Source organism: Oncorhynchus tshawytscha, linkage group LG18 (genome assembly GCF_018296145.1).
Source record: "Oncorhynchus tshawytscha isolate Ot180627B linkage group LG18, Otsh_v2.0, whole genome shotgun sequence".
Classification (NCBI taxonomy): domain Eukaryota; kingdom Metazoa; phylum Chordata; class Actinopteri; order Salmoniformes; family Salmonidae; genus Oncorhynchus; species Oncorhynchus tshawytscha.
In genome coordinates, this window is record NC_056446.1 from 39,821,696 (window position 1) to 39,840,871 (window position 19,176).

At 43.3% G+C, this 19,176-nt stretch overlaps 1 protein-coding gene across 1 annotated transcript; it reads right to left on the reverse strand.

Annotated features, from left to right (window-relative positions):
• Positions 1-1,550: 1,550 nt before the first annotated feature.
• LOC112236685 (visual system homeobox 2-like) lies at positions 1,551-9,892 on the reverse strand. Its single transcript, XM_024405282.2, has 5 exons — positions 9,452-9,892; positions 9,058-9,142; positions 7,796-7,919; positions 3,257-3,437; positions 1,551-2,211 (listed from the first exon to the last, which is right to left on the reverse strand). Exons 1-5 carry the CDS (start codon positions 9,774-9,776, stop codon positions 1,829-1,831), a joined length of 1,098 nt encoding a protein of 365 aa, XP_024261050.1. The 5' UTR covers positions 9,777-9,892; the 3' UTR covers positions 1,551-1,828.
• Positions 9,893-19,176: the final 9,284 nt, after the last annotated feature.

Below are 19,176 nucleotides of genomic sequence, written 5' to 3' on the forward strand. Positions count from 1 at the left end.
AGACAGCCATGCAATCTCCATAGACAAACACTGGCAGTAAAATGTTCCGTACTGAAGAGCTCAGTGATTTTCAACGTGTGTCTTTCATTGGATGCCAGCTTTCCGACAAGCCAGTTCGTCAAATGTCTGCCCTGCTAGAGCTGCCCCCGGTCAACTGTAGGTGCTGTTATTATGAAGTGGAAACATCTAGGAGCAACAACTGCGAAGTGGTAGACCACACAAGCTCACAGAACGGGACCGCCTAGTGCTGAAGCACGTAGTGCATAAAAAAATGTTTGTCCTCGATTGCAACACTCACTACCGACTTGCTCTGGAAGCAACGTCAGCACAAGAACTGTTTGTTGGGAGCTTCATGAAATTGGTTTCCGTGGCCGAGCAGCCGCACACAAGCCTCAGATCACCATACACATTGCCAAGTGTCAGCTGGAGCAGTGGAAACGGGTTCTCTGGAGTGATGAATCACACTTCACCATCTGGCAGTCCGATGGACAAATCTGGGTTTGGCGAATGCCAGGAGAAGGCTACCTGCCCGAATGCATAGTGCCAACTGTAAAGTTTAGTGGAGGAGGAATAATGGTCTGGGGCTGTTTTTCATGGTTCGGTCTAGGCCCCTTAGTTCCAGTGAAGGGACATTTTAACGCTACAGAATACAATGACATTCTAGACAATTCTGTGATTCCAACTTTGTGGCAACAGTTTGGGGAAGGCCCTTTCCTGTTTCAGCATGACAATGTCCCCTTGCACAAAGCAAGGTCCATACAGAAATGGTTTGTCGAGATTGGTGTGGAAGAACTTGATTGACCTGCACAGAGCCCTGACCTCAACCCCATCTTCGGGATGAACTGGAACGGCAACTGTGAGCCAGGCCTAATCGCCCAACATCAGTGTCCAACCTCACGAATGCTCTTGTGGCTGAATGGAAGCAAGTCCCCGCAGCAATGTTCCGACATCTAGTGGAAAGCCTTCCCAGAAGAGTGGAGGCTGGTTGTAGCAGCAAAGTGGGGACCAACTCCATGTTAATGCCCATGATTTTGGAATGAGATGTTAGACGAGCAGGTGTCCATTTCAAGGGGATAAGTCTATTTTGTGTAAAAAATGTTCATGCATCCTCTCAAGATGAGTCTCTTGATGTTCACATTATTCCACAGCATTTTTATCATAACATGTATCTTTCACCTTGTGTGGTTTGACTATTACCTCGGAAAATAATATGGGCCAGTACAATATGCAAAGACTGATCCCGGCACAGCCAGAAGAGGACTGGCCACCCCACATAGCCTGGTTCCTCTCTAGGTTTCTTCCTAGGTTTTGGCCTTTCTAGGGAGTTTTTCCTAGCCACCGTGCTTCTACACCTGCATTGCTTGCTGTTTGGGGTTTTAGGCTGGGTTTCTGTACAGCACTTTGAGATATCAGCTGATGTACGAAAGGCTATATAAATACATTTGATTTGATTTGATGTAACCAAATAGTTAAGTCTTCTTAAAGTTGTAAAATAGCAAGCTGCCAAATAGCTGCCAGATTACAACATAGTAGACAGGTATAGACCAGGGTATAGTTGTAGTAGTTTACTGAGTTGGAATTCCCATGATGGAAAATTTGATCTGGAGAAAATGAATCCCCATGACAGGAAGATTGTGGAGGTTGACGATATCCGGTATTGGTGTCATAGGAACATTATGACTATTTTTTTGCTAGAAAGAATAATGTGTATTGTAACTAATACTATCTTTTGTTATAATAGTATGGATGTCAGGAGTACGTAGACAGTGTTCTGTACAGAGAGGGCATCAACAGGCCCTAGCATAGTCTTTAGAAGAATGTGTTCATATCAGTGACTGGACTCTATCTTCTCTGCAGGATTCAACTGTCCTTCTGTCTGTTTGTCCTCTGTCTCCGTCGGCTGTCTCTGCCCCACTGGTACAGCCCCTGAAACTGTCCCCAGTGGTCCTCCATCAGAATGTGTCCCCAGCATCTTAGCGCTGTGTTCCAGAGCTTTAGCCCTGAGTGCTGCGATGCTATTCTCTCTCAGTTCCTCTTTGGATATGGGCGATCTGGTATTCTCTCTCCTCTCCTCCTCCTCCTCCTCTTCCTCCACCTTTCGCTCCACCTCTCTCTCCCTCTCTCGTTCCCTGGCAGGAAGTTTGGAGAGGGGAGCTTCCAGTTTCACAGGAGAGGTCGGAACAGGGGTATCTATGGACTTCTTGTGCATACCTGGAAGGAAAAGGAATCGTTTGTATTCCGGTAGGTAACAGAGTGAGAACACATCCCAATTGGAGACACACACACACACACACAACTAAAAACAGTGACGCTACAGTACTAGGAAACTAAAGCGCGTACTGAGCTGTAGCTGGCAGGTAGGTCTTGGTCAATTATTGTTTCTGACCTCCACCATGGTCATCATGGTGAGGAGGCAACATGGCAAAGGCACCTTCACTAACAGTTCACAGAGGTTTAAACTACTCATTGAACTATGGTATGTGGTTAGGTGTCACACCCTGATCTGTTTCACCTGTCTTTGTGATTGTCTCCACCCCCTCCAGGTGTCACCCATCTTCCCCATTATCCCTTGTGTATTTATACCTGTGTTCTCTGTTTGTCTGTTGCCAGCTCATCTTGTTTGTCAAGTCAACCAGTGTTTTTTTTGTATCAACACCTGCTTTTCCCCAGTCTCCCTTTTTCTCGTCCTCCTGGTTTTTGACCCTTGCCTGTCCTGACCCTGTACCCACCCGCCTGACCACTGCCTGACCTGACCATTGGAATACCGACCTCTGTCTGACCCTGTACCCACCCGCCTGACCCTGACCCTGAGCCTGCCCGCCGTCCTGTACCGTTGCCCCTGTTGCTGTAGTAAATAGTGTTACTTCGACACGGCCTGCAGCTGGGTCTTACATTGATACCTGATAGTTCGGTAAAGCAAGCCGTCCACCTTAACGTTCTCAGTCGTACATACTGCACTATCTACATCCAAGTTGTTTTTTTGTTTTTTTAATGAGCAGGGCCATGATCTCAATGTCAGACTTCATCCCAGGGCTTGTCGGGAGTTGATAAAAGTGTCAATGACGGGTGTTAATAATGTGATAATCTTTATTTTATCAGATTGAATTAACATCCCTGCCCGTCATCCTATCTGTCAATTGAGTAGTATAGATCAATGAGACAGTGACAGCGTACTGTGGATAGTCACACACGCACGCACGCACACACGCACACACTCCACCCCACCCCACCAACCCACATTAACGCAGTACCTTACCAAGTAGCCATGGGGCACAGGAGTCCATGATACCGTCCTTGGCTGACTTGAGGATGGACTCAGGCAGAGGGATGGAGTGGCGGACCATGGCACCGTACAGGCCGTACTCCGCCATCACACTGCTGTGACCCCAACACTTCTCCCTCTTCCTCCACTTGGCACGGCGGTTCTGAAACCAAACCTGCAGGGAGAGAGGAAGGGACAGAGGATGGAAGTTTAGGTTTATTTTAACATCTTGATACATATGCAGAAACATCGTATCAAACTTTATTTGTCACATGCGCCGAATACAACAAGTGTAGACATTACCGTGAAATGCTGACTTACAAGCCCTTAACCAACAGTGTAGACCTAACAGTGAAATGCTTACTTACAAGCCCTTAACCAACAGTGTAGACCTAACAGTGAAATGCTTACTTACAAGCCCTTAACCAACAGTGTAGACATTACCGTGAAATGCTTTACTTACAAGCCCTTAACCAACAGTGTAGACCTAACAGTGAAATGCTTACTTACAAGCCCTTAACCAACAGTGTAGACCTAACAGTGAAATGCTTACTTACAAGCCCTTAACCAACAGTGTAGACCTAACAGTGAAATGCTTACTTACAAGCCCTTAACCAACAGTGTAGACATTACCGTGAAATGCTTTACTTACAAGCCCTTAACCAACAGTGTAGACCTTACTGTGAAATGCTTACTTACAAGCCCTTAACCAACAGTGTAGACCTAACAGTGAAATGCTTACTTACAAGCCCTTAACCAACAGTGTAGACCTAACAGTGAAATGCTTACTTACAAGCCCTTAACCAACAGTGTAGACCTAACAGTGAAATGCTTACTTACAAGCCCTTAACCAACAGTGTAGACATTACCGTGAAATGCTTTACTTACAAGCCCTTAACCAACAGTGTAGACCTTACTGTGAAATGCTTACTTACAAGCCCTTAACCAACAGTGTAGACCTAACAGTGAAATGCTTACTTACAAGCCCTTAACCAACAGTGTAGACCTAACAGTGAAATGCTTACTTACAAGCCCTTAACCAACAGTGCAGACTTTACCGTGAAATGCTGACTTACAAGCCCTTAACCAACAGTGTAGACCTAACAGTGAAATGCTTACTTACAAGCCCTTAACCAACAGTGTAGACCTAACAGTGAAATGCTTACTTACAAGCCCTTAACCAACAGTGCAGTTCAAGAAGAGTTTAAAAAAATATTTACCAAATAGACTAAAATAAAAAGTAATAATAAAAACGAACACAATAAGAATAAGAATAACAAGGTTTTATACAGGGGTACCGAGTCAGTGTGGGGGGGTACAGGTTAATTGAGGTAATCTGTACATGTAGGTGGGGGTTAGGTGACTATGCATAGATAATAAACAGCGAGTAGCAGCAGTGTACTAAAGGGAGGGGGGTGTATCAATCTAAATCGTCCGGGGAAATGTTATTAATTTTTCAGCAACCTTATGGCTAGGGGGTAGAAGCTGTTGAGGAGCCTCTTGGTCCTAGCAACACATCTGCCACACTGATCCTCAACACTGGAGACCCTCGGGGGAGTGTGCTCAGTGCTCTTCTGTACTCCCTGTTCACCCACGAGTGCGTGGCCAGCCACAACACCATCATTAAGTTTGCAGACGACACAACAGTGGTTGGTCTGATCACCGACAATGACGAGACAGCTTATAAGGAGGAGGTCAGAGACCTGGCCAGGTGGTGCCAGAATAACAACCTATCCCTCAACGTAACCAAGACTAAGGAGATGATTGTGGACTACAGGAAAAGGAGGACAGAGCACACCCTCATTCTCATTGACGGGGCTGTAGTGGAGCAGGTTGAGACCTTCAAGTTCCTTGCTGTCCACATCACCAACAAACTAGAATGATAACCCCAATCTCATGGAGATCTCACGGGCAGCGGCCCCTATCTCTTGGTGATAGGTCTGATGATAGCCCCTATCTTATGGAGATAGGTCTGATGATAGCCCCTGTATCATGGAGATAGGTCTGGCCCCTATCTATTGGTGATAGGTCTGATGATAGCCCCTAGGAGCTAGGGTTAGGGTTAGAATTACATTAAGGGTTGTGCAAGACTGTGTGTGTGTGTGTGTGTGTGTGTGTGTGTGTGTGTGTGTGTGTGTGTGTGTGTGTGTGTGTGTGTGTGTGTGTGTGTGTGTGTGTGTGTGTGTGTGTGTGTGTGTGTGTGTGTGTGTGTGTGTGTGTGTGTGTGTGTGTGTCCCCAGCAGCTGAGCTGAGAAAGTAAAGGACAGGAGGGTGACCCTAGGGGCGCATGGAGGATGATTGAAAAATACGTAAAAAATTTTTTTAGAGACAATCAATGGATGGACGACAGACAGGCGCTCAAATATCACCAGGGCAATTAGAGAGCTAGAGCCCAGGAGAGCCCTGCCATTGACCCAAGCTAATTAATTTCAACTGTAGTTATCATTTAATTTCTGGCTCAAACTTTGTGCCTAACAGTGCATTGACACTAGGACGCGGCCTCGCGTGGTGAAACATCGGAAGCCATTCACTTTCAATGAAAGGAAAGAGAGAGAAGGGAGAGTGGACGGGGGACCATTGAGGGATGTCAGCATGGCCGTGGGAGCTGAACAAGGCGGGACTAAAGTTTTTTGTTTTTTTAATGTATAATAATAATAATTAAAAACAAATACAAATACAAATAAATAAGGGCAGCAAGTAGCCTCGAGGGTGGAGCGTTGGGCCAGTAACTGAAAGGTTACTGGTTCAAATACCGGAGGCAACAAGGTGTAAAATCTGTCGCTGTGCCCTTGAGTAAGGCACTTCATGCTAATTGCTCCAGGGGTGCTGTACAATGGGGACCCTGACCGTGTCCCCACTCTCTGTGTGTGTCTCTGGGGGAGTTGGGATATGGTGACCCTGACCGTGTCCCCACTCTCTGCGTGTGTCTCTGGGGGAGTTGGGATATGGTGACCCTGACCGTGTCCCCACTCTCTGTGGGTGTCTCTGGGGGAGTTGGGATATGGTGACCCTGACCGTGTCCCCACTCTCTGCGGGTGTCTCTGGGGGAGTTGGGATATGGTGACCCTGACCGTGTCCCCACTCTCTGCGGGTGTCTCTGGGGGAGTTGTGATATGGTGACCCTGACCGTGTCTCCACTCTCTGTGTGTGTCTCTGGGGGAGTTGGGATATGGTGACCCTGACCGTGTCCCCACTCTCTGCGTGTGTCTCTGGGGGAGTTGGGATATGGTGACCCTGACCGTGTCCCCACTCTCTGTGGGTGTCTCTGGGGAGTTGGGATATGGTGACCCTGACCGTGTCTCCACTCTCTGCGTGTGTCTCTGGGGGAGTTGGGATATGGTGACCCTGACCGTGTCTCCACTCTCTGTGGGTGTCTCTGGGGGAGTTGGGATATGGTGACCCTGACCGTGTCCCCACTCTCTGTGGGTGTCTCTGGGGAGTTGGGATATGGTGACCCTGACCGTGTCTCCACTCTCTGTGGGTGTCTCTGGGGGAGTTGGGATATGGTGACCCTGACCGTGTCTCCACTCTCTGTGGGTGTCTCTGGGGGAGTTGGGATATGGTGACCCTGACCGTGTCTCCACTCTCTGCGTGTGTCTCTGGGGAGTTGGGATATGGTGACCCACTCTCTGCGTGTGTCTCTGGGGGAGTTGGGATATGGTGACCCTGACCGTGTCTCCACTCTCTGCGTGTGTCTCTGGGGGAGTTGGGATATGGTGACCCTGACCGTGTCCCCACTCTCTGCGGGTGTCTCTGGGGGAGTTGGGATATGGTGACCCTGACCGTGTCCCCACTCTCTGCGTGTGTCTCTGGGGGAGTTGGGATATGGTGACCCTGACCGTGTCCCCACTCTCTGCGTGTGTCTCTGGGGGAGTTGGGATATGGTGACCCTGACCGTGTCCCCACTCTCTGCGTGTGTCTCTGGGGGAGTTGGGATATGGTGACCCTGACCGTGTCCCCACTCTCTGTGGGTGTCTCTGGGGGAGTTGGGATATGGTGACCCTGACCGTGTCCCCACTCTCTGTGGGTGTCTCTGGGGGAGTTGGGATATGGTGACCCTGACAGTGTCTCCACTCTCTGCGTGTGTCTCTGGGGGAGTTGGGATATGCAAGAAACACGTGTGTAAAAGAACAAAAATACCCCCCCCTCAAATTAAAAATGATTAAAATCCTCCACGATATCTCGACGCAAGTGACTAATCGAAGATTACCCCTTTCTGGATTGGCTGACAATGACTGTTGATACGTAGCACTACCTAGCATTCTTGCTAGCACCCACATGAGGGCGAGGCTAGCGTGGCTAGGAGAGTGCTGCTTGTATAGTGTAAATGGTAAGCATCTCTATGCTCCCCCTAGATGGATGGATGACTGAGTCCCAGGGGGAATGGTGCCAAGATAGAGGAGGAAATTGGGTGTGAACTGAGCAGAGAGGGTATGGTGATAATGATAGACACACTGACACACACACACACAAACATACACACAAACATACTGACACACACCACACATCGCCAGGTTACAGTATGTTATGCACCTGTATCCTGTCCTCTGGAAGTTCAGTCTTCATGGAGAGCATCTCTCTGGCGTAAACATCAGGGTAGTGGGCCTCGTTGAAAGCCTTCTCCAACTCATCCAGCTGATCTGATGTGAATATAGTCCTGATAGAAACATTATAGAGGGGACACACACACACACACACACACACACACACACACACACAAACAAACAAACAAAGTTATTCTTGGTGACAAACATTTGCATAGCATTGAATTGTGCCTTCAAGTGTCAAGTCCATAAAAACTGGTCTCCCTTGTAAAAGAGGTATTCTGATCTCAATGAGAAAATCCTGGACAAATTAAAGGCTCACATAAAAAATAATATATACAGTATAGATTATTTTTTTTTTTTTCTTTTTTTTTTACACATTTGTCCTTAAATATATCTATTTCATGAAGTGCTGTGTACATCAAGCACAAGGCATCACACACTTTCTACTCTGAATCAAATCTAAGATAATAACAGTTATTATGTTTTATATGTATTTGTGTATATATATATATATATATAAATATATATATAAAAGGATAAGCATGACATTTAACTAGTTTGGTTCATATGGCAGTGGGACACAAAACAAATGATTTAATAATTCCAAAAATGAAAATGTTGATTTAGAAGAAATAAATTAAATTTGAATTAAGTTTCATAAAATAAATGACATTATCAGGACATAATTTACACATCATTATTTGAAGCATGATTTATTTGCTTGACGTAGGCTACTTGTAGAATATAGAGCATCAGAAATATTGACACCTTGTAGGCTATCCTATGTTGAATACTGTTATCCAAAGAAGAAAGGGACACTCTACTTCGTTTTCTTTGTTGCAATAGACAACTGTATCGAAAATGTCCACCTCTTGACTAATTAGTCTAATATATATATATATATGTATATATATATATTATATAGCCTATATATATATGCTTCTATATATATATTTTGGCTATATACCATCTGGTCTTTATTTTCGAGGAATTCAAATCATTTAAGAAATCTCTTTCAATTCATACTTGATAATTATTTGTTTATTTAGACGTTTTCGTTCAAATACATGTTGTTATAAAATTGAGGAATATTGTAGGCTATATTAATTAGAAAATGTCTCTTTCCAAATGCTTCACAAACAAGTTCTCACGGCATTTTCTTTACTTATATAAGCCTCAATGGCATACAGTCCAATTCAAAGACAGTGCGATAAATATTAGTTATATAGTTATCCTTTAGAGTTTTACCTGTGTCGTCTCTTCTTTCTCTTCTTGTTTTGGTTCATCGATGATTTGGAAAATGTCTTTTCACTGGAGGATATGTCATCTGAATCTGGAAATAAATAGCCATAGTTTATCATTAAATAAATAGCCACAGGTCTACTGCCAATACTATTACAATGTAATACTTATTAACTGTTATCGTACAGTGTAGAAATATATTCAAAAACAGGATAAGAGAATTTGCAATCGTTAAGACAAAAATTACATTTTCAATTTACAATTTATTGAAGATAAAAACATAATCATTAAAATTTAAATAAATAAATACATGTCAAATCAATTGCTTATTTTCTACTTAAAATATATATACTTTTAGAATGTATAGGTCTATACGCTAGCCTATAGTTTACGCATTTACCAGAGCAGTTTGCGGAGTAGTGCGCATCAAGCTGTCCCATTGCCCTGGCCCCGTTGAGCGGCTGAAGGTGAACACTCTTCGCCTCCTGTAACACCTCCAGAAAGGCAGGCTGGCTGTAAAACGAATGAATTCCTCCTTCTGGACCAATAATTCCCATCCCAATCCCGACTCCCGCCGAGTCCAAAACCGATCTAGCCGCCAGAAGGTGCGCCCTGTGCGGCAAAGATTCCAATGGACGCCGCGTAACCGCGGGCGGCTCCTTATTCAAGCCCAGAATCTCCTGGATTCCGAATCCTGTGCATTTGTGCGTCGTAGTCAAACGCATTTTTTTGACGGTTGTTGCTGGAGTCCGGATCCCACTAGGTTTAGAGGCGAATACTTTTTTTTTCTCCAGTTTATTCAAAAAAAGTCTGAAAGAACAGTCACCTTCTTTTTCCCCCGTTATGGCGTCAGACTGTTATCTCTGGTGGTGTTCCCTGATTGGTTCCCTGATTGGCTCAGATTTTTGTTTTTAATCCAACAGGTTCCTCGTTTCTCTCAGCCAATCACCACAGAGAGAACTTTAACGCCGACAGAACACAGGGGTCGAGCGATTCTTTCGTGACTGCAGATCGATTCAAATGGAAATACATTGGAAGACTTGGGTTCTGTTTAGACTCAAGGTATTTCCAGACAACATGGTTTATTAGACCACCATAAAAAAACGAAGTTACTGCAAACGGTCCAGAATTTGGTGACATTAATCAGGATGCAGGATTTTTTTTTTTTTGCCGCCTTCAATGTGGTTCACAAAATAATGTACTTTTCTCTTGACATACATGCTTCTTCTATATTTGAAGTTATTAAGTGGTTTCTTCTGTTCAACTGAGTTGAACATCGATACATCCTTCAACATTGTTATGTTTTCTGTCTGAGTTTAACGAAATGATGGATTATATGCATGTATGCATTTGGTAAGGTTGACTAACAATGAATCATGCTTTTACATGAGATGACGCTTGAAGGGATGAGTTCATTCTAAACTATATCAAGTATCCAATTATGAACCACATAAATTAATATGAAGGTAAACCATTACTTTTTTTAATGCTGCGATATAGTTGCCTGTCTACCCAAACTCCCAAACGCTACACCACGCCCACGGATGTTAGTTACTTCACCACAATGAGTCTGGATCTGAGTAGCCTACCTCCCTGACGATTTCTAGAATGGAAATACATTCTAGATGGTCTGATTGGTACCAGAAACCGATGGGGTTGGGCCAGAGCCAGAACACATGCGGTTTGAAAATGAGTCATTGTCTTTGATACTCTAATTGGTTAGAGATGATCCAATCACTGATGACTTTGTTTGGTACATCACCGCAAAGGACTTCATTGATGGCAGTCTCAGACTGAACTATGCGTCGAGCAGCGGAATAATTCAGTTTGAGTTGTCAGGCAAGCGATAAAGACTATCCAAACATCAATTCTGTATAGTCTACTTAATTTTCATCTAATTGTTTCAGGTTTCTCTCAGGGATGAAGTGATATTCAGTATAATTTAATCTCAAAGATACTTATAAAACAACAAATGACTCTCGCTGTCCAATCATGACCGTTCAACTGAACCCTGAACTCACACAATAAATGGCCGCAACGGATTGAGTAAAACCTTTAATCAATAAATCAATCAATACAAACAATGTTCGGGGTATTACTTTCACTGTAGCCCGGGCTCTCCATCTGTCTATCCCTGTCTAGATGATTTCAGGGCTTTAATCTCGCAGCCATCGAGTCGTAAAGTATCCAACCAGCCGGATAAAACCGGATAAAACGGTTTAATTTGGACATGGTTTGGTCTCTGCCTGACTGGCTTTGAAAATCATATCGTCCCCATGTCAGTAATATAGAACAAAATATGACACAATGTTACACAATATTGAAACTGGAAAATGACCAATACACTAATCTATGGTTGTATTGTATATTTGGTATTTTCTCTAGTAAGGAAGAAAAAAACAATAAAGGAAAAAACATGTTGATAATATTATTATTATTATTATTATTATTATTATTATTCAGCAATACAACATTTAATAATTGTAAGGCTACATTTAGTTATGTCTGTCATAATTGCAGTGCTTTTTGTGTCTTGTTGTGTTTCGATTTGTAGGTATAACTTGACTGGATCTTATATAGGCTATTTGACCTTAATCCGACTAAGAAGATGATGCAAATGCACATTCTTTAATCTTGATTAATTAATTAATTGGCCAACCACTGATTTAGCCTATCAAATAAAGAATAAAAAAACTTCTAGTTCTTAATTCCAAAAACACCACTAGAACTAAAATGGCAGGTCCCAATTCAAACAGTTTATAGCAAGTTTACAGACTAACTCATTTATTTGTTAAAAAGGCACGCAATAAACATTCATCCTTAACGTCTAATCATGTGGCTAGGCGAGCGATTTGCAAATTGTAATTCGTTTTGCACACTAAGTGTTTTGTCTTTGGTGTTCAGAATGAGTCAGTCTGCGCATCTGTTGATGTTGACTTTTTTACTGACAGGTCACATGATTAAGAGGACAAGGTGTTGAGAGTATTTAGGACACACACACACACACACACACACACACACACACACACACACACACACACACACACACACACACGCACGCACACACACACACACACACACACACACACACACGCACGCACGCACGCACGCACACACGCACGCACACGCACGCACGCACACACACGCACGCACACACTCTCACATAAACAACTGACTTTACAGTAATACCCTACAATTACCACAAATAATGAAGGAAATGATTAAATGTTTCTTATAGAGAGATGTTGGTGATATTTCACCACATTACTATACTTATAGGACTATGGAGTGTATGAATTAATAAAGAAAGGATGATGTTGATATGAAAAATTCAATCCCATTTGGAAAATGATGCTGACGACCCTTGACAGCATGGTCAAACAAAGACACCCTAAAAGCTTAGAGGTTTTATTATCAAGTCAAAGATATCTTGAGATGTATTCCATTCCATTCACCTCCTTCTCATGATAATATATGTTTTGTAACCGTTTTTGTCGTTTTAAATGGAGGAGATATTTTGCGAAAATTAAAATCCCCATTTGATTTGCTCGGTAAGAGTGGGAAATAACCCCTCGTTTAATTTTACATAACTAATCCTTTCAAATCCGCTATTATTCAATTAAGGCGGAGTTTGATTCGCTCATAGATCATTTCTGGCACACTTCTGGACATCTGGACACGTAATTATGTCGAGGACAGATACAATTTATGGAAATGAGCAGACGCCTTTCGATGGAGGCAGGAGATAACACCGACCTTATCAAAGTGCCATGTGGCAATGCATAAATAAATCCGTGATTTATCCTGGACCCGTTTGGCGTCGCAGGTCACGCGTCAGGCTGTCAATCTAGAACCGCGCGTGTGGGATGTTGTGATGGTGGGCTGCTGCCGCTACATCACCAAACCACGCAGTGTGCATTGCGTGACACTATTTGCCTCAGCATTTAGGAAACAGCCGTGCACATAATGTGGGAAATATTATAAATTGCTGCCAGAATCCTTTTCACGCGCACTTACACACAAATGCATAATAAAGAAAGATACTCAATGAGAATCCCGTTTGATCCGAGCTATGGTTTTATACTATTGGGAGACGTGAAAACCTGTTAAAATTCCACAGGCATTTCAATACCAACAGAATACAGGTCATAAGGTATATTTTATACTAGGCTACTATTTTTCACCATCCCAGAAAGCAAAATGACATTGAAAATACATATTTTCCAGATGTTGACATCACATGTATTTCAGGTACTGAATGAAAGGTTATAAGAAGTTGAAAATACGTATTTTCCGGAAGTTGAAATCAGATGCATTTTAGGTGCTGAAGGAAAGGTAAAAATACATATTTTCTGTCCTTCGAAAATATGTCATTTACAGACATTGAAAATATGTATTTTTCGGTCATATTCTATGGCTAAATTAACAGTGGTATTCATTCTTAATTAAGTATATCAGAATAATCATTTCCACATCTCTTAATAGGAAAGAGGAGCCACCTGAAGACTGCAACAAAATATGTATTGTTGCTCCCATCTGTCACATGCACTAATGTTAGCTTTTCAAATGGTTTAAAACGGCCAGTGGTGATGTTTAAAGTACTCCAATATACACACTAAACCAACAGACCACTTCAACTACAAAAAACATTCTGAGTACCAGTTACAGATTTTTTGTTCTTGCCATGACTGTAATATGTTGTTGTTTCTCTACCTTAGTTGAATGCACTGACTGTAAATCACTCTAGATAAAAGCATCTGCTGAATGACCAAAATGTAAATGTAAAAAATAAAAATAAAAACACTTGCAAAGAATGCTGGGCATTATTCTAATGAGCTCCACCCAAACAAGTTCAAATTTGGTTGGTGCGGACAAGATCCAAATCATAGACATCTAGGCTATTTTTTTTTACAAGTTTGAACATCACAGTACAGTAGAGCACAGTAGAACCAGTGGTGGAAAAAGTAACCAATTGTCATACTTGAGTAAAAGTAAAGATACCTTCAAAGAAAATGACTCAAGTAAAAGTGAACGTAGCCCAGTACAATTCAACTTGCGTAAAAGTCTAAAAGTATTTGGTTTTTAAATATACTTAAGTATCAAAGGTAGAAATAAAAGCATAAATAATTTCAAATTCCTTATATTGAGCAAACCATACTGTACCATTTTCTTGTTTTTTAAATTTATGGATAGCCAGGGGCACAGTTCAACACTCATAATTTACAAATGAAGCATCTGTTTAGTGAGTCTTCCAGGTCAGAGGCAGTATGACCAGGGATGTTCTCTGTTTAGTGAGTCTTCCAGATCAGAGGCAGTATGACCAGGGATGTTCTCTGTTTAGTGAGTCCTCCAGATCAGAGGCAGTAGGGTTGACCAGGGATGTTCTCTGTTTAGTGAGTCTGCCAGATCAGAGGCAGTATGACCAGGGATGTTCTCTGTTTAGTGAGTCTGCCAGATCAGAGGCAGTATGACCAGGGATGTTCTCTGTTTAGTGAGTCTTCCAGATCAGAGGCAGTATGACCAGGGATGTTCTCTGTTTAGTGAGTCTGCCAGATCAGAGGCAGTATGACCAGGGATGTTCTCTGTTTAGTGAGTCTGCCAGATCAGAGGCAGTATGACCAGGGATGTTCTCTGTTTAGTGAGTCCACCAGATCAGAGGCAGTAGGGATGACCAGGGATGTTCACTGTTTAGTGAGTCCTCCAGATCAGAGGCAGTATGACCAGGGATGTTCTCTGTTTAGTGAGTCTTCCAGATCAGAGGCAGTAGGGATGACCAGGGATGTTCTCTGTTTAGTGAGTCCTCCAGATCAGAGGCAGTAGGGATGACCAGGGATGTTCTCTGTTTAGTGAGTCCTCCAGGTCAGAGGCGGTATGACCAGGGATGTTCTCTGTTTAGTGAGTCTTCCAGATCAGAGGCAGTAGGGATGACCAGGGATGTTCTCTGTTTAGTGAGTCCTCCAGATCAGAGGCGGTAGGGATGACCAGGGATGTTCTCTGTTTAGTGAGTCTGCCAGATCAGAGGCGGTATGACCAGGGATGTTCTCTGTTTAGTGAGTCTTCCAGATCAGAGGCGGTATGACCAGGGATGTTCTCTGTTTAGTGAGTCTTCCAGATCAGAGGCAGTATGACCAGGGATGTTCTCTGTTTAGTGAGTCCACCAGATCAGAGGCAGTATGACCAGGGATGTTCTCTGTTTAGTGAGTCTTCCAGATCAGAGGCAGTATGACCAGGGATGTTCTCTGTTTAGTGAGTCCACCAGATCAGAGGCAGTAGAGATGACCAGGGATGTTCTCTGTTTAGTGAGTCCACCAGATCAGAGACAGTAGGGATGACCAGGGATGTTCTCTGTTTAGTGAGTCCTCCAGATCAGAGGCAGTAGAGATGATCAGGGATGTTCTCTGTTTAGTGAGTCCTCCAGATCAGAGACAGTAGGGATGACCAGGGATGTTCTCTGTTTAGTGAGTCCACCAGATCAGAGGCAGTAGGGATGACCAGGGATGTTCTCTGTTTAGTGAGTCTGCCAGATCAGAGGCAGTAGGGATGACCAGGGATGTTCTCTGTTTAGTGAGTCCACCAGATCAGAGACAGTAGGGATGACCAGGGATGTTCTCTGTTTAGTGAGTCCACCAGATCAGAGACAGTAGGGATGACCAGGGATGTTCTCTGTTTAGTGAGTCCTCCAGATCAGAGGCAGTAGAGATGATCAGGGATGTTCTCTGTTTAGTGAGTCCTCCAGATCAGAGGCAGTAGAGATGATCAGGGATGTTCTCTGTTTAGTGAGTCCTCCAGATCAGAGACAGTAGGGATGACCAGGGATGTTCTCTGTTTAGTGAGTCCTCCAGATCAGAGGCAGTAGGGATGACCAGGGATGTTCTCTGTTTAGTGAGTCCTCCAGATCAGAGGCAGTAGGGATGACCAGGGATGTTCTCTGTTTAGTGAGTCCACCAGATCAGAGACAGTAGGGATGACCAGGGATGTTCTCTGTTTTGTGAGTCCACCAGATCAGAGGCAGTAGGGATGACCAGGGATGTTCTCTTGATAAGTGTGTGAATTTGACCATTTTCCTGTCCTGTTAAGCATTCAAAATGTAACAAATACTTTTAGCTGTCAGGGAAAATGTAGAGAGTAAAAAATACATTATTTTCTTCAGGAATGTAGTGAAGTAAAAGTAAAAGTTGTCAAAAATAGAAATAATAAAGTAAAGTACAGATACTTCAAAAAACTACTTAAATAGTACTTTAAAGTATGTTTACCTAAATACTTTACACCACTGAGTAAAACGCAGTAGAGTACCACTGAGTAAAACACAGTAGAGTACACTACAGTATAGTATAATTTAATTTAGTAGAGTACAGCAGAGTATAGTACAATACAGTATAGTTTATGTCAGTAGAGTAGGGTACAGTAGAGTACAGTACAGTATAGTTTATGTCAGTAGAGTAGGGTACAGTAGAGTGCAGTACAGTACAGTACAGTTTAGTTCAGTAGAGGACAGTACAGTTTAGTTCAGTAGAGGACAGTACAGTTTAGTTCAGTAGAGGACAGTACTATTTCAGTAGAGTAGAGGAAAGTTTAGTTCAGTAGAGTAGAGGACAGTTTAGTTCAGTAGAGTAGAGGACAGTACAGTTTAGTTCAGTAGAGGACATTTTAGTTCAGTAGAGGACAGTACAGTTTAGTTCAGTAGAGGACAGTACAGTTTAGTTCAGTAGAGGACAGTACAGTTTAGTTCAGTAGAGGACAGTACTATTTCAGTAGAGTAGAGGAAAGTTTAGTTCAGTAGAGTAGAGGACAGTTTAGTTCAGTAGAGTAGAGGACAGTTTAGTTCAGTAGAGTAGAGGACGGTATAGTTTATTTCAGTAGAGTAGAGTAGAGGACAGTACAGTTTAGTTCAGTAGAGTAGAGGACATTACAGTTTAGTTCAGTAGAGGACATTAGACCTTCTCTTAACTAAGGGCATGTATAAGGCAAGGCAGGTTGATGTGGTCGGAGTGTTAAGGGCATGTAGGCAGGTTGACGTGGTCGGAGTGTTAAGGGCATGTAGAAGGCAAGGCAGGTTGACGTGGTCGGAGTGTTAAGGGCATGGAGAAGGCAAGGCAGGTTGACGTGGTCGGAGTGTTAAGGGCATGTATAAGGCAAGGCAGGTTGACGTGGTCGGAGTGTTAAGGGCATGTAGAAGGCAAGGCAGGTTGACGTGGTCGGAGTGTTAAGGGCATGTAGGCAGGTTGACGTGGTCGGAGTGTTAAGGGCATGTAGAAGGCAAGGCAGGTTGACGTGGTCGGAGTGTTAAGGGCATGTAGGCAGGTTGACGTGGTCGGAGTGTTAAGGGCATGTAGGCAGGTTGACGTGGTCGGAGTGTTAAGGGCATGTAGAAGGCAAGGCAGGTTGACGTGGTCGGAGTGTTAAGGGCATGTATAAGGCAAGGCAGGTTGATAGATAGTCTTGGTGATCTATTTACATATTATACAAAATTAACAAGTAGATTTCATCCCCATTCATACATGGAACAATCATTTCCTCTTATTCAATATACTCCAATGTGTAGTGCTTCTACTTAACCTATTTTTTATTAAATTTTTTGAATTTTACCCCCTTTTTCGTGGTATCCAAGTGTTAGTAGTTACTATCTTGTCTCATCGCTATAACTCGGGAGAGGCGAAGGTTGTGTCCTCCGAAACACAACCCAACCAAGCCGCACTGCTTCTTTAACACAGCGCGCATCCAACCCGGAAGCCAGCCGCACCAATGTGTCGGAGGAAACACCGTGCGACTAGCGTGCACTGCGCCCGGCCCGCCACAGGAGTCGCTAGTTCACGATGAGACAAGGATATCCGTACCGGCCAAACCCTCCCTAACCTGGACTACGCTAGGCCAATTGTGCGTCACCCCATGGACCTCGCGACAGAGTCTCTGGTGGCACAGCTAGCACTGCGATGCAGCGCCTTAGACCACTGCGCCACCCGGGAGGCCCTTACTTATTCTATTTCTATGCACACCGTGGCTCCTATTATGCACAGCCAGAATGACTTCTTTGTCCTCCAAACACGACGAGTTGAGTTTTTACCAAAAAGTTCTATTTTGGTTTCATCTGACCATATGACATTCTCCCAATCTTCTTCTGGATCATCCAAATGCTCTCTAGCAAACTTCAGACGGGCCTGGACATGTACTGGCTTAAGCAGGGGGACACGTCTGGCACTGCAGGATTTGAGTCCCAGGCGGCGTAGTGTGTTACTGATGGTAGGCTTTGTTTCTTTGGTCCCAGCTCTCTGCAGGTCATTCACTAGGTCCACCCGTGTGGTTCTGGGATTTTTGCTCACCGTTCTTGTGATCATTTTGACCCCACGGGGAGATCTTGCGTGGAGCCCCAGATCGAGGGAGATTATCAGTGGTCTTGTATGTCTTCCATGTCCTAATAATTGCTCCCACAGTTGATTTCTTCAAACCAAGCTGCTTACCTATTGCAGATTCAGACTTCCCAGCCTGGTGCAGGTCTACAATTTTGTTTCTGGTGTCCTTTGACAGCTCTTTGGTCTTGGCCATAGTGGAGTTTGGAGTGTGACTGTTTGAGGTTGTGGACAGGTGTCTTTTATACTGATAACAAGTTCAAACAGGTGCCATTAATACAAATCAAATCAAATCAAATCAAATTTTATTTTGTCACATACACATGGTTAGCAGATGTTAATGCGAGTGTAGCGAAATGCTTGTGCTTCTAGTTCCGACAATGCAGTAATAACGAGCAAGTAATCTAACTAACAATTCCAAAAAAACTACTGTCTTATACACAGTGTAAGGGGATAAAGAATATGTACATAAGGATATATGAATGAGTGATGGTACAGAGCAGCATAGGCAAGATACAGTAGATGATATCGAGTACAGTATATACATATGAGATAAGTATGTAAACCAAGTGGCATAGTTAAAGTGGCTAGTGATACATGTATTACATAAGGATGCAGTCGATGATATAGAGTACAGTATCAACGTATGCATATGAGATGAACAATGTAGGGTAAGTAACATTATATAAGGTAGCATTGTTTAAAGTGGCTAGTGATATATTTACATAATTTCCCATCAATTCCCATGATTAAAGTGGCTGGAGTAGAGTCAGTGTCATTG

Excerpts from the sequence above, each read along its gene's own strand:
- LOC112236685 (XM_024405282.2), bottom strand. The coding sequence starts at position 9,776 with ATGCGTTTGACTACGACGCACAAATGCACAGGATTCGGAATCCAGGAG. Across the intron at positions 9,143-9,451 it reads CTACTCCGCAAACTGCTCTG|ATTCAGATGACATATCCTCC; the intron begins GTAAATGCGTAA and ends ATTTATTTCCAG. Across the intron at positions 3,438-7,795 it reads TTCCAGAGGACAGGATACAG|GTTTGGTTTCAGAACCGCCG; the intron begins GTGCATAACATA and ends CTCTCCCTGCAG.